Source organism: Silurus meridionalis, chromosome 2 (assembly GCF_014805685.1).
Source record: "Silurus meridionalis isolate SWU-2019-XX chromosome 2, ASM1480568v1, whole genome shotgun sequence".
In the NCBI taxonomy this organism is placed as follows: domain Eukaryota; kingdom Metazoa; phylum Chordata; class Actinopteri; order Siluriformes; family Siluridae; genus Silurus; species Silurus meridionalis.
The window spans coordinates 12765619-12782052 of NC_060885.1; the positions used below are offsets into that span (position 1 = coordinate 12765619).

The 16434-nt window shown below is 38.4% G+C and overlaps 1 protein-coding gene across 2 annotated transcripts in view; it reads right to left on the reverse strand.

Moving 5' to 3' along the window:
• The window catches only part of LOC124400432 (adhesion G protein-coupled receptor A3), a 191196-nt gene that overhangs the window by 117981 nt on the left and 56781 nt on the right, over positions 1-16434 (reverse strand). For both annotated transcript variants that reach the window (XM_046872263.1, XM_046872272.1), the window contains exons 8-10: positions 2916-3080; positions 1837-2014; positions 50-199 (exon numbers count right to left, since the gene is read on the reverse strand). In XM_046872263.1, coding sequence (XP_046728219.1) covers positions 50-199; positions 1837-2014; positions 2916-3080 — 493 coding nt within the window. The remainder of the gene's footprint in view (positions 1-49; positions 200-1836; positions 2015-2915; positions 3081-16434) is intronic.

Consider the following 16434-nt stretch of genomic DNA (forward strand, 5'->3'; position numbering starts at 1 on the left):
ATGTTTAAATGGATTTGATTGTCTAAAGCAGGCTGGGAAAAGACCTTACCTCTATGAGTCGACCCACAAGACGTGTGATTCTTTCTACAAGATGTGTAACAAAGATGACGTCCATCATGTCCTCAAACATCTCTGCATTGCTGGTGATGGAGGAGAGCTGCTGGGCCAGGAACAGAGCGTTGGAGATGTTTACTGGTATCTGTGTGTGAGAAAAAATTGGTGAAAAATTTAATCTCTGAAATGTACATGTAATGCCTGAAAATACTAACATACACCTTTTCTGATGTATCTTCATCTCAAAATCTGGCACAGTAACTCTTTTGAAAACTTTGGGATATAACTGAGCATTTTTGTGACAGTCAGTGTGAAAAGGGCCGTTATACTGACCCTACATTAGTAAATAAATTATTTGTGTTGAAAGTAAACTATTTCTGCAGACAGGTTGAAGTAAAATTAAATTAAATTAAATTCACATTATGCCATTAAATAAAATGTTGTTTTGTTCCGGTCCGTAATATAAATTTATGAATAGAATTTACGTATATTAGAATTTACATAAAGCAGAAAAAAGAAAAAAAAACCTTTTATGCAGGTAAAAAAGAAAAAATATAAAATTAAAGATATACACCAATTGGAGTAGAGAAGCATACAATCGTAGCATTTCTGTAGGCTTTGCAGGTTTTAACATATGAAACAATAAAATCTGATAAAATATCACCTAAATTGTCCCAAAACTAATAGTTATACTATATAAGTCCTAAAATCATACTATAGACATTTCCTAAGTGGAATTTCATTCATTTGGACAAATTTCTAGCTGCTTTTTATACATCACAATAATCATAATGAGCAATATAAAATGTTTAATAGAAACATAAAAAGCACTTGCTGCAAATGTGCAAATTCTACCAACTATTTCTTTAATTAGTGATATGAGGCAAAAGATTTAATCAAGAGTTGAATGTATCACCTTTGCATAGAATGAAACTGGCTACGTGACCTGAGACATACCCCGGGGCAGCTATTTGTAATGTGTAATGAGAGGCAGGATGCAAGAGTGTAAACAAGTATATGACTTATTGGGGCAAATCCAAGAATCATAATTCAAGTTCACAGTGTGGGCAAAGGTGTGGGCCAATAAAACAGGGCTATGCATAATTAGAAACAATTAACAAAAACTAGTATGAACATGCAAATATTCCAGAATGAGAGGACACATGAAAAAAAAGGCTTAATGCTAGTACAGTGACACAACAGCGTATTAATAGACAAACTCATTAAAACTAAACACAAGGCAGGTGAACACAATCGGGCTACATGTCCATGACAGGACATGGCTACGGACAAGACAAGAACCAATACCAAAACTAACATCATGACAATTGCTCAAGAGAGAAATTGTAACACTACCAGGATGCGTTGCAGAAGGTGATAACATGAGATAAGTGTCGAGTCAGTAAAGCTACCGATTCTTTCTGAATCTGCAGCACACTTGGGGCAGGATGTCTTTTCAAAACAAAGGATGGAAAAAAATTAACTATTTCATTAATATTTCATTTGGAGCCATCATCTATGCTACCATGATGGCCTCATGCACCCGTTGCACTTTAGTTCTATTAAGGAAACACTTGCACACATATACCGTGTCTCATTATGTGCAGGACAGAACTAATAAACTCATGTAATCTTTCAAATGTAGGAACATTAAGACCAGTCTTCGAATGGCTCAACAGGTGTTCTGGCCTATTATCATAATAGATGTACTCTCTGCCCAACTGTTGTTTTTCCCAGCATGAACAGACAAACAAACAAATGATGTTAATTGTTTTAGCCCACCTGTGTAAGTTCATGCAGAACGCGGGTGAACTTGCTGGAGTACGGGCACTGATTATAGTCGTCCTCTGCCCACCGGCCCTGCCTATTACACCTACGCCATGCCCTCTTCTCTTGAGGGCTGTAGGAGGCAGTGGCACAGGGAAGAAATGCCATTAAACCAGCCTGGGTCTTAGGCCACCTGTAGGACACAAGAAACAAGAGCCGCATCAGATCTGCAACAGTAAATGCACTAATAATAAAATGCTTTTATCACTAGTGTATTGGTTTACAGTTGCAGTAAAGATCACTACAATGGCAGTATAATATGATGAATGTTATGATAAATATGTTCATGTATTTCACCTATATTACTAGGAAAAATAATCAGTGTCAAACTAACACAAACATTGGTTTGATTGGTTTGAACTTTCTAATCAAATAAAGATTTTAATCCAAAGATATTTCAAAATACAGTTTGAAAGGACTCTCCCTGCATACTAAAAAACATAAAAAAATATTCACTGACGTTCCAGATTGGAAAAAAAAAGGGCACAAGGTAATTAATGCTAAAGGGCAAGTTTTGTCAGAGGAAAAAAAGCATCATTTCTAGGTTGTCATTGTCGTAAGAAATATGCAGTGATTTGTTTTTCCTCCATAACAATGAGCTGTTTTTTCTTTCCATCTATACTGTGTAGAAACTGGAGAGCTAGATGGAAGGTTTAGAAATTGAAAGCACCGAAAATAATATTTAAAAATAAAAGAGCACACAGCAATGCTGAGACATTCAGCCAGAGCGAGGCAGCCGGCTTCGTCTCATTAACTACTGAGTGGTGCCCTGCCAGCCAAAGACATGGTTAATGATCATAAAAAATGAGAGGTGTGTGTAATTTGCTGGCTTATGCAGAATTGGGATTGTGATGCCACAGAAGATTTGTTGTGCACTAAGAATGCCACCGTATATGCTTTTGATTACCCTTATGGATATACTGCATCTCGAGCTTACAAAATGTGGATGCATGAATATTTTGTGCGTGTGTGTATGTGTGTTGTGTGTTGTGAATCGTGAAACTACAGGTTTGTGTTTCTTATCGTTCGCACACCTGAAGTCACCTTTGTTGCCGGTCACCCTCTCTGCAGAACAGTAGAGCGCAGACGTCTCCAAAACCACAATCTCCATGCCAATGGAGCTGTTGCCACGGGAACTGGTCACGTGGCACTGCCAATTACCGGAAACATCAGCATCCACGTTGGAGAGGATTAGTTCACTGAGAAAATGGAAAGGAGGAAAAAGAGGTTGAAGAAGGAGGTTTATTGTAAGTCCACAAATGCTTTTAATGTAATTCAGCCTCATTATGATAAACTGTCCATGACATGAATAAGGCTTCAATGTGTTAACACTGACCACACCTGAGAGTTTCACTTTCACCAAATAACATTATGATGTTTTCATTCTGAAAACACCAACAACAAACAGTTGTACTACAGCCAAGTATATATGTAGTAAAGTGCAGTTGTCTCAGTAGATCATTAGATTCAAATGTGATTTTGGAACATCCCATTCCAGATTTAGTCCCCACTTACTAATAACCTCCACTCTTTTGGGAAGATTTTACACTACATTTTGGAGTGTGGCTGTAAATATTTCCACTCATTCGGCTAAAAGGGCGTAAGTAAAATCAGGTACTGATATTGTGAGAGAAGGTCTGGGGTGCAGTCAGTGTTCCAATTCATCCTATAGGTGTTCAATAGGGTTAAAGTTGGAGCTTTACAGAAGCTTCTCAAGATCCTCCACTCAAAACCACGGAAACCATATTTTCATGCTGCCATTCTGGAACAAGTTTGGCTCTTCTAGTTTAAGTTAAAGGAAATGACATGGAACAGTCTGAAGATGAATCACAAAAAGCTTTATTCTCTAAGGTGAAACTATATCATCAATAACACTTCATCTGCATACAATATTAGATGAAAGCTGCACCATCCAAAAGAGTCAAGCATCTGCAAAATGCTATTAATCCATATTGATCAAAAATGCACTGTTAATGGACTTTATTTTACTACAATTTTATACACCAATAAAATTCTGTCGATAAGTTGTGAAGTCGGTAAGAGTTAATTTCTATTTTTAAATGCTACTACAAAAAAAAACACTGGCACATGCTGGGGACAGTTGACATTCAAACAGTAAGTCGTAGCAAGCGAAGGGAATTCATATCTTTACAGAAAAAAAAATTATTAAAGCCTCTCGGCAAGCTTCTGTTCTATCCAATAATCCTAAACACACACACACACACACACACACACACACACACACACACACACACACATACACAAATGCATAAGTGACACACACTGTTCAGCAAAAGGGCTCTGCATAAAATGCATTATCGCTTTCAATGGAAATGTTTTGTTAAACAGCATTATGAATTTTAGACTCAGCTGTGTGTGAGTCCTTCAGTAGCTTTTCACATGCATATTCTTAACACAAACTAAGGCTGTTTGCATACTGTAGCTCAACCAGATCAAGATTTTTGTAATATTTTCCAGCTGCTTGTCATCTTACAAGCTTGCTTTAAGAGCAGGAATGGGTTTTGTATAAAATGTCAAAAGCATGCTCATGAATCATCCTGTGATCTACTGACACTGGTTAATGATGGCCCCGTGATTGTACTTTCCTGCTGTCCTCTACTACAATACAGATCACTGGACTTTGATTAATAGAACTAAGATGTGTCAGTGATCAACAAGGGGCACTTCCAAGCATTTAAAAAAATATTTGTCTGTACTGCATGAGCCGGCATGAGCCTGGTGGTTCAGGAACACATGGCGACATTGTGCAGCATGGAAAAGCGATGCTACTGCACTCACAGCTCCAGCTGCTTCAAAACCACATGCCAAAAATAACAGGCACTTTCTCTCCAGCTGCTATAACCGCAGTGCACTGAATCCGCTCCGGCCTCTCCGCTTCACGCCACGCTAGAATAGCCCTGGAGCCTAGACCCTTTCAACTCTTCTCTCTTTAATTCAGATTGAAGAATGAATGAACCCTCGTTTAAGATGGATGTGCCTGGACGTCAGAGATAGGATTAAAAAGATGGTGGTGGTGGTGGGGGGGGTAAAAATAAGGATGGGCAGTGTCGAAGCCAGACAATGCAGTCAAAATACTTCTCTCCTCACTGCTTATTTTTCCCCAAAGCAGACGGGAATGCAGAACAAGAAAAGACGTCACTGTTAAGTGCACATCCAAATAAGCCTCTGAATACCGACCTCTTGTGTCCCTCTATCTCTCTCATTCTGCTTTACAAGCACAGAGGCAGGCTGGGACACAATCTGCAAGCAGACCGGAAAGACTATAAGACTATCCAGCCTTAAAAATTAAACATGCTTCACGCATGCATGGGTCAGCAGGGTCAATTTAGGAACAATAGATTCCACTCTGTTAAGAAAAGGAAACAGTAATGAAAGTAAAACATGGATTTAGCTCATGCTGACGCATACATCCTAGTTCACACACACACGCTCACACACAAGCACATAGACCTAAATTCTCACCGCTGCTATTCTATTGTGGAGCTGTCTGCAAACAACGCCTCCCCAAGGCCTCATTAAGAGCGTTTACGCACTTGCACTGATATTTAACGATTTGTTTATATAACAGCACTCACGAGGCTGTTAACGATTAAAAAAAAAAAAAAAAGAATAAAAAAATTGGCCATGTACTGAGCAGCCTGACCATAGACCAGAATGCACTTTCTTTGAGGCAGACACAGGGAAAACTAAAGAAAGACAGAAAGATTAAAGAGAAGGAAAGTGAGAATGGCAAAACAGGTTGTATGTTCAACAAACCTCAGTAAATATGAGTGATATTTTTAGACTAGCGATGGCGATGTGGATATTTCCAGTCCACTGGAAGATGAATGCATCCCTAAGGAGCTTCTCTACAGACACAGGCACACTGGAATGCAAACTAAACAGACAAGCTGCCTACAGACAACAGACATCCTCATAGCATTATACTAAAAGAAGATGAAACAAATGCTTTCTAGAGAACAAAAGCCATATTTTGGGTTTGACTGAAGCATAGGTCATGAGATGTTGATACTGTTATAAGACCTCAGACAGAACTACAGTCCTAAGCACTACTTGCCATAAGTGACACAAAAGGTTAACGTGTTTTGTTAAAGATAATGTACACACCTTTCTACAGTACATATTGTTTTACATAAAATGTTTAGGAAAATCATATAGTGATTGTCAGTTCAACAAGCAGAAACTTCTTGTTGATAAAAATGGCCAGATTGGTTTGAGCAGACAGGAAGGTAACTGTAACTCACATAATTACTTTTTATACCAATAGTGAGTAGGAAAGCATCTGAGAGCACACAGCACATTAAACTTTAAGGACTATGAAAGCAGACCACATTGCCTGGTCTCATCAACAAGCCGTTTCTGTTCACAGACACTACTACAGTTTGCCGCAGTCAAAATCTAATGGTTGCTGATGCTGGTGGCTGATGTGAACATTAACTGAAGCTCTTGGCCTGTACTGAGTAAACAGTTCCATAAATGTTTACATGCCGTTTTTGCACATCTTTTTTGGATTGCTGCTATTTGCTCTTTGCACAACATTTTGTTTACATTTTTGCTACAGTTCACTTTGTCTCTTTACACAGGTTTACTGGCAGAGCTGTTTTGTGTTTTGTGTATTGTCTTGCACTGTCTTGTGTTGTCTTTGCACTGTTTGCACCAGGTTGCACACATGCACTTTATGTGGTGAGGACAATTACTGGTCCTTAGCCCTGTGTTTTCTGTGATTGTTGTTGTATATAGCATCAGGGTTCAGGAGGAATGTTGTTTCATTTCACTGTGTACTGCGTCAGCTATATATGGTTGAAATGACAATGAAAGCTTCTTGACCTGATTAAATGTACAAGTGTACAGGGTTTCCTAATAAGTGAAGGGGGAATGTATGATTTCTTTTGCACATCATCCAGGTATCTAAACCCACAACCTCCAGGAGGCCAGTACCCACTGAGCCCCCCACACCTCTTAAACCATTTAATATTATAAACCATCTATTATACAATTCTGCCATGATCATGTAGTCATGCTTCTACCAACACATTTCTAAATCAGTGCTAATTTGCATTTGAATTAGATTGTAAATATGAACTAGACAGTGCGAGAGGTTACACATTGTCCCATAAATGCATTCCTCCAAGCTGCTTCTTTTCAGTTTTTAAAATGTGCTACAATTGTGGTGGAGGTCAACAATTTTAAGATAAGGTTTGGTCAGTTAAAGAATTTGCTATCGTTAGCATGGTGACATTGCTAATAAGATTCTGTAGCATGTTGCATGCAACAATCTAAGTCATCAATACAAGAGAGAATTGAGAGAGAGATTAAAGGGGCAAAATGGGGAAGTGGTAGACCAGTGGTTGAAGACATGTGAGTTCAAATACCAGTACTACAAAGCTGCTGCTGCTTCAACCTCATTTGCTCATGGTATAAATGAGGTAATTGTAAATTGCTCTGAATAAGGAATAATCTGCAAAGTGCCATAGATAAAAAGGTAATGAAAGTTTTTCCATTTCTCTCTGTGGCAATAATACATACTATATGCTACTGATGAAGCAGGTAGATATTTGTTTGAAAAAATCCTTGACTAAATCCTATACCAAGCCTTATGTGCTTTGGTTGTCTGAAAGAATTGAAATAATATTGCAATTATGCCACACACAATGGGGAACCACAGTAGTGTTGTACTGCTAAAAAGATAGCAAGAGAACCAATTCAGCCTTAGCCTAGAGGTCTGCACTTAATAATGGGGCGAGGTGAATATTGCTACAACTCACAGCTGCATATGACTTTCTATCACCTCAGGTAACTGTGTGTTTATAATAAAGCATGGAAAAAGAAAGCAGATGGACCCCTGATCACCAATACAAAAATGAGTCACATCTTTATTCTTTCCGCATAAATAACTTATTTAAATTTTCTGTGGATACACACACACACAAACACACACAAACACACACACAATTAGAATGTTTTTCTTTATTTTCTGATTACTTTATCATTCATAGATATGACTTCATGCTTTAGTTAAATGCAGGAGACAGACAGCACTAACCACAATAAGCCAAACGACACTAACAAGCTAATTAAGACCTCAGTCTCCATGGCAACCCACATAGACAAAGAATCAGGCAAGAATCTGAGGGAAAGCAAGTGAGTGAGGATAAGAGAAAAGGGGACAAAATGGGAGATAAAACCCTTCTATAAGACGTCCTGTCTTTCTATAACGCTCCTTTCTCTGCTCTATTCTCGTATACTATGTCAAGTTAGAATGATTCGAAACGGAGAGATTAGTGGTGATGCGGTCTGCAACTCTACAGGCTTTCAGGGCTTTGAGAAATGAGGTATGATTCACACTCCGCGGCTGCTCTCTCGGCTATCGCTTACCGGCTCTTTAGCCTCACGCCATTACTCAGCACGGGCGCCAGGCTACACAACGCACCAGCCATTAGTTATGAGCTCACGCAGGACAGCACGTCTGGCTGATTCCCTAAAGCTCAAGCAGGGATGAAGAATAGACATACAGGAAGAGAACATAAACATTCTGTGTGTGGTGGCTACTAATTAATGCCATGAGCAGCTTCGCTATATGTGCTGATATAAATGCCTGTGAGTATAGCATAACTAATGTACTTAATGCATCTGAAGCTAAAGCTTTGTGGAACTGAAATCATTATTACACACTCACTCACTCACTCACTCACTCACTCACATATACACATATATATATATATATATATATATATATATATATATATATATATATATATATACATACAGTGGAACCCACTTATCTCGACCTCGGTTAACTCGACAACCCTATTAAGTCGACGTTTTTGAAGTGGAAGCGACAAATTCTCGCTTTGTCTAAGCATTTTTTTACCGGTTATGTCGACTATGTCTTTTTTATGTCGCTGAACACTAATATCTCGAGCAGAAGGGGGGGAAATTTTGGTAGGAGCGCGGCGCTTGGTAGGAGCGCGGCGCTTGGTAGGATTGGTAGGAACGTGGGATGAGCAGCAAAAGCATAGAAATACCAATGGCAGGATCGGGGGAATCCGCGATGCGCTTTGGGAAGAAAAGCGCAGCCGTTGAGAGAGTGGAAGTTTACATAGGAGCTGGTGATGAGTGCTAAACGAGCACCATATGTGCGCGATTGAAGCCGGGAGCTTCAGAGAAATCGGCCGAGAAAGCACCGGCCGAAGGGGGCGTGGCAGGTGGATTCCACTGGGTATATATATATATATCAGAGGCGATTTCTTTAAGACTGCAAGGGAAGCTCGGCTTCCCTTATAATGTCACAAAATTAATGGTCAAATATGTACTATTGTATTAACATTTTATTGACTAAAAATGCGTTAGAAAACGTTCATCTTAAAGAAGAAGTTCGTTCAGAATCAGTTACATATAGCAGGTCGGCTGACTTGATTTCCTTCTCATACATTCCCGCAGCGTCACAGTGCATTTCCCTATTGAAGCCCAGCGTCCATTGACTTCAATGGGGCTGCTTTGAACGGTTTTTTTTACAGCGCTTCGAAACTAGACGGTCATTGGATAAACGCTGCGATTATGTCCCGCCCACGGACGCTCAGCGTCTCTGGGGTGAATGGGAGTGGGCTGGCCCTGACTCCGAGCTTCTGCGTGATGATTGGAGGGTCTGTCGAAAGACTGCATCTCCTTTTGACTGACAGCGATTCTGTACTATAAGGAATCACTGAAGCTATTCGCGCTCAGTCCCATCGCGGATTTCTCAAGTTCAGTCGAAATAAAACTGCTGCAACCTATTTCTTTGATATTTGCTTGGCGAAATTGCTTGATTTTCATCATACATTTCACACAATTATACACCACATTCCTTGTTTCAGTTTTACAGAGTTTAATTTTTTTTTTTTAGATCGTTCATTCATTCATTCATTCCTTCATTCATGGCCATCACTTTGATTCAGGAAGACTGAGGTCAGAACTTCAAGTCCTGTATTCAGATCAGGACTTGCAGGGTAACAGGGGAAAGCTGTGTGATTACTTGGTGTTCCTTAAAGACATGGAGTTGGACAGTGCAATGCCTCAGCTTTACAAACTGTTCTCATTTGTGGCAACAATTGGAGCTACATCTGCAGGTGTAGAAAGGAGCTTCTCCTGTTTAAAGCGACTCAAGTCCTACACCCGAAACACAATGGGCCAAGGCCTAGCTCTGCTGGCCATTGAGAGGACACTGGTCAAGTCACTTGAAAAGACTCCTAGTTGGTACGACAGGGTCACAGACCATTTTCTTGAAAAGGAACGTAGGGCAGAATTTACTTTTAAATAAATAGACAATTTTATGATGTAGGCCGAAAATGAGCTTCCCCTCTCTGACAGACCAGTAACCGCCACTGATATATATATATATATATTCAGTGAGGAAAATAAGTATTTGAACACCCTGCTATTTTGCAAGTTCTCCCACTTAGAAATCATGGAGGGGTCTGAAATTGTCATCGTAGGTGCATGTCCACTGTGAGAGACATAATCTAAAAAAAAAAATCCAGAAATCACAATATATGATTTTTTAACTATTTATTTGTATGATACAGCTGCAAATAAGTATTTAAACACCTGAGAAAGTCAATGTTAATATTTGGTACAGTAGCCTTTGTTTGCAATTACAGAGGACAAATGTTTCCTGTAGTTTTTCACCAGGTTTGCACACACTGCAGGAGGGATTTTGGCCCACTCCTCCACACAGATCTTCTCTAGATCAGTCAGGTTTCTGGCCTGTCGCTGAGAAACACGGAGTTTGAGCTCCCTCCAAAGATTCTCTATTGGGTTTAGGTCTGGAGACTGGCTAGGCCATGCCAGAACCTTGATATGCTTCTTACAGAGCCACTCCTTGGTTATCCTGGCTGTGTGCTTCAGTCATTGTCATGTTGGAAGACCCAGCCTCGACCCATCTTCAATGCTCTAAATGAGGGAAGGAGGTTGTTCCCCAAAATCTCGCAATACATGGCACCGGTCATCCTCTCCATAAAACAGTGCAGTCGCCTGTCCCATGTGCAGAAAAACACCCCAAAGATGATGCTACCACCCCATGCTTCACAGTAGGGATGGTGTTCTTGGATGGTACTCATCATTCTTCTTCCTCCAAACACGTTTAGTGGAATTATGACCCAAAAGTTCTATTTTGGTCTCATCTGACCACATGACTTTCTCCCATGACTCCTCTGGATCATCCAAATGGTCATTGGCAAACTTAAGATGTGCCTGGACATGTGCTGGTTTAAGCAGGGGAACCTTCCGTGCCATGCATGATTTCAAACCATGACGTCTTAGTGTATTACCAACAGTAACCTTGGAAACGGTGGTCCCAGCTTTTTTCAGGTCATTGACCAGCTCCTCCTATGTAGTTCTGGGCTGATTTCTCACCTTCCTTAGGATCATTTAGACCCCACGAGGTAAGATCTTGCATGGAGCCCCAGTCCGAGGGAGATTGACAGTCATGTTTAGCTTCTTCCATTTTCTAATGATTGCTCCAACAGTGGACCTTTTTCACCAAGCTGCTTGGCAATTTCCCCGTAGCCCTTTCCAGCCTTGTGGAGGTGTACAATTTTGTCTCTAGTGTCTTTGGACAGCTCTTTGGTCTTGGCCATGTTAGTAGTTGGATTCTTACTGATTGTATGGGGTGGACAGATGTCTTTATGCAGCTAACGACCTCAAACAGGTGCATCTAATTTATGATAATAAATGTAGTGGAGGTGGACATTTTAAAGGCAGACTAACAGGTCTTTGAGGGTCAGAATTCTAGCTGATATACAGGTGTTCAAATACTTATTTGCAGCTGTATCATACAAATAAATAGTTTAAAAATCATACATTGTGATTTCTTTTTTTTTTTTTTAGATTATGTCTCTCACAGTGGACATGCACCCACGATGACAATTTCAGACCCCTCCATGATTTCTAAGTGGGTTAGGGTTAGGGTTAGGGTTAGGGTTAGGGTAAGGGAACATAAATGTTCTTTTTGTTTATACTGTATGCAACAACTGTTACTTTGACCAAATATATAAATGAGGTTACATTTATACACAACAGATAGATATTTACAGTATATTACACAGTATATTTTCATTTAAAAATCCTCTCTTAGCATAAATGACAGCTTTACACTATATTTTTTATATTTATATAATTTTACAGTTTGTTTCTCTGAACAACTAGTCTAAATGCCTCTTGTCAAATTTGCCAGTGGTTGGATTTTGTGATCCATCTTCAGTTTACTGGTTGCTCTCTAAATAGTGTTGAAATATATAGCTTGGATGTATGCTTTGGTTCATCATCTTGCTACATAGTGAAGATGGTTAGAATTAGCCACAGTCCAGATATAACTGCATGGCATTCAAGTTTGGAATGGTTGGCAAGGTCTACAACCTTGACTGCTCCAAAACAACCCCAAACCATTAAGGGTTCACCTCCATATTCGATATGTTTGACTTTTCAACCATAGTTTGTTCTATTTAAACAAAAGGAACATGCACATGTCTCTGGGTGTTTCCTAACTGCAGACAGGCACTGTAAAGATTGTCCATTTAAAAATACTGATTAAAAAAATCTTTGTATTATAGTATGACATTTACAGTAAGATAGAAATAAGTGTGTTAGAATTATAGTACCATGAAGAAGTTTTAGGAAGTGTGAAGTTGTGCAATTTCAAAAGATTTTAACGATCATTCCTTACAAGTTGAGCCCAAATAAAATGTCAGTAAAACATAAGAACAGGCTGTGTCATATATGCATGTATAGCAGAACAAAAGCGGCAGACCTGTGGATAGAGAAATGTTCTATTTTCTACTTATTTGATCAATTCTCTTCATCAGGCTTGCACATAAATGGAGCTGCATCCTCAGAACAGAAACAGATGATTTGAAGGTAAAAAAAGGATGCTTTTCTGACCATTACCATGTTTTGTTAACTATTCATGTATGCTATTGCCATATTTGTAGCTGTTCTGTGTGTTTTCTGTTAGTTTTGACCTCTTGTTGTTGGCTTATAGAGTAGCATCACAGCAGCAATCACACTGAGATTTTAATATCAAATATATATACAACGCCATGACTGGTATTGTCAGAAATGTCAGTGCTAGGAACATGTAAAAAAACCCCTCCAAATATCAAAAATGTTACACAATGTTACAAGAAAGCCAGCAAGCAAGTTCTTCCAAGCTTTTTGGAAAACCTCCCACAGTTCAACTCTGTTCACACATCTTCAACTCTTACCTGCTTCTGTCAGTGTAAGAAATGTCTTAGACTGCATGAATGTTTTTTTTTTTTTTAAGTCAGTTACTAAATGTGTGACTTTCCTTAAAAAAAGCTAACTTACATCCACACATATGTAGAAGCCAGAACATGAATAAAAAATCTTACCAATTTTATTAATCTGGTATTTTCTATTATAAGGTTAAGGAAACAAGGAAACAAATATAAGAGCATTAAACCTTTATCTGGACATTATTTTTATATTATGACAGTATAATTAATTTTGTTCATAGATTAAGTTGCGTAATTCTATAAATAAATGCTTAAAATGAATGCAAACGCTTTAAATAATGTAATAATCCTGATTTGTTTTATTATAATTTTTAAATAGGTATTACAAGATTAATGTTACTAAATTCAAGATATTTACCCTTAAATGTTTATTAGTAAAATGCCACATATGGAAAATAATGCTAAAATGAGGGTGAGGCAAAGCTGATCAAATTTTTCCTAATCAATTCATTAAATAATCTGTTAAATAGGAAAATAGTTACTTCTTTTGTTATTCTCTCAACTTTTTCATTCAGACAGACAAAGCTTGTGTATTTGCACCACACTGTGCACTTTGAAGGCATTTGAATAATATGCATAAAAACTACATTATACATCTTGCTGTTACTTCTTATAGATATTCTGGTCCTGAAACTTCATAGTTGCCTAAAAAATGTGCAAGGATTGTGCTTTTTGTAACGGGAAAAAAAAACACTTGTCCTTCGCATTTCTGCCTTAATGAATATGCTATTTGAGGCATTTGTACCTAAAGTTTTAAACGCAGGCCGGTTCGTCTATGCGAATGGATTAATTTAGCGATGCAGTGTGATTTACTACCGCATGCCTGAAATCCACTTTGGGAGAAGTGATTGCACGTGCAAATTAATACAACTGAAAAACAGGTAGTTGCAGAAGCCTGATTCAAATAGGCGACAAAAGACAAAAATACATAATTATCCCACTCTTAATAATGCGAACGCTTAGCAAAATCTTACTGCAATCAGAAAGATTTTTTTTTTCAAATGGTGGATTCATTTTGTGTAATCATTCTTTACACCACTGGTGCCAACAGTATTTCAAATGAGCTTTTTAACCGTTTTTTTCTACCTATGATATATTATATATCAGCATACAGTATTGTAATATTATTATATACCATATTGTATGCTCATGTCTTCACACTATTATTGTACTTCATACTACAGCATTGCTAAATATCTCAATCAGTAACAGTAAGAAATAAAAAAAATGATATAAGAATCTTTGGCAAACTGCTGTAGTAAGGAATAAAATTACTTAGATGTGTTATAGGAAACTATAAGTATGGTGTGCTTTGTATTCAGATATATCACAGCAAACAGTGTTGAATCATTTTTAATCACATAGTACCCTGTGCTGTTTTATATCTAAAGTAATATAAGATTTTGAACATGTTTAGGCATGTCTCAATTCCTTAAAAATGTATTTCAGATTAATTCTTTTCTCCTTAAAGTGTCTCTGAGATCCACCTTGCTCCGTGATTTCATTTACACAATGCTTCATTATGAATCATCCACATGTTGCTCACTAACCGTGATCAAATACTACTTGACATTTGGGATCGTATTTAATTAAAGCCTTGGAGTGCGATTTGCTAAGACTGACATCACTTTATTCATTCAAATTTTAAACACTTGTTACCCTGGCAGGACTCAAGAGCAAATAGTTGTAATAATTTGGTCAAAAAGACACCACTCCTTGCATGTGCATTTTCTTTTGACGTTTTTCTTTTTGACCAGAGGTTTTAGACACTTATAAACAGTTCATTCAGAATTTACCATGTGGGAGCAGGAATCAGCTTGCATGCACGTGTGTGTATATACTTGGCTGTGGTTTGTGATTAAGTGGGCCACTGTTTTGGTTGGCAGCTTGGGCAGACTGGCTAGTCTGTGGTGGAAAGGAGAACAGTCCCTGACACCCCACCTCCTCATCTAGTGGGATCTCCCTGCTGCCAAGAGCAACATTACAGCATGAACTCCATGTGGGAAAAAAAATTGCCTGCACAGTTTATGTGTGGAAAGGCAGCGTGAGGACTTAATTGCACGTCTTAATCAGAAGCAAAATGACAAGAAATCCATCATGTGCCTGCAGAAACTGTAAAAAAAAAAAAAGAAAAAAGGTCGCACCATTCACTGGAAGACAAGTCATGTAGCAAGACACGATTGACTCCTCCTGAAAAAGCAAAATACAAAATTCAGACAATTACTATGTAGATTTAACTTCAAAGAAAAGTTGCATTGGACAATATACTTTTCTGACACTTGTCTTAGGTCTTTTTCGCACTTGAGTTATTTTCTGGACACATGTGCCTGGAGAGTTCAGTGTATTTGGTGAAGTGTGACAGAGTGCTTGAAGTTGTGTCCTTACACCAGGAGCAGTCATAAAATCTGATCCCCTTGCCTGGGTGCTTGCGTCAACCATGTTTTTTTTGGTATGGTCTGCATTGTGTTTGAAAGCTATCTGCTCAATTCAGATGTGAAAGAACACCTTATTGATATATAGAGCAAAAAAGTCATTCATCAATATAAAAAAAAAAAAAAATCGAAAGTATAAAAATTACGATTATTTGAGAAAGGCAGAAAGCCCAACAGATGAAATATGTATATTCATTAAATTTTTGGTTTATTATAAGCGTAACACACCAACTTTTAGAGCATTTAGAACAAAGGTTACAATATTTCAGTGACCTCTGTGTACTGACAGTGTCGGAAAGATACACATGCAACAAAGTATTTAGGGATCATGTAATGCATTTGAAGACCAGTGTTTAAGTAACCGTTTAAAAACAATCTAATTATTGAACAAATATAATGCCTACCATTCTGCAAAACTGCATGTACAACAGCAGTGCACGGAATTGCATACTCGATCCGTGGATCTTAAACAATTCTTCTGCATTAAAGCAAACCTGCAATAAAAAAATTTGTCTCTCCCCCAAACAAACCCAGAATCTATCCTGGTATGAACTGAATTATTCTTGCCAAGTGGGAAAATGTAGGCTATTTAGTTCCAATGCTGTGAACTGAAGTAGCAAACAAACATCACTGCCTTTCCCTCACTAAAAAGAAGCTCCAATAGTACAGACTGGGTGAGAATGAGCTGTAATAAATACAGAAAACACAGTGAAGATGTGCAAGAATCAGGATGTTCATGGTCTCTTGAGATCACACTGAGTCAGTCACTGTGTCCTGTTTGACACTGAGATTTCCCATTGCCATACAACCAT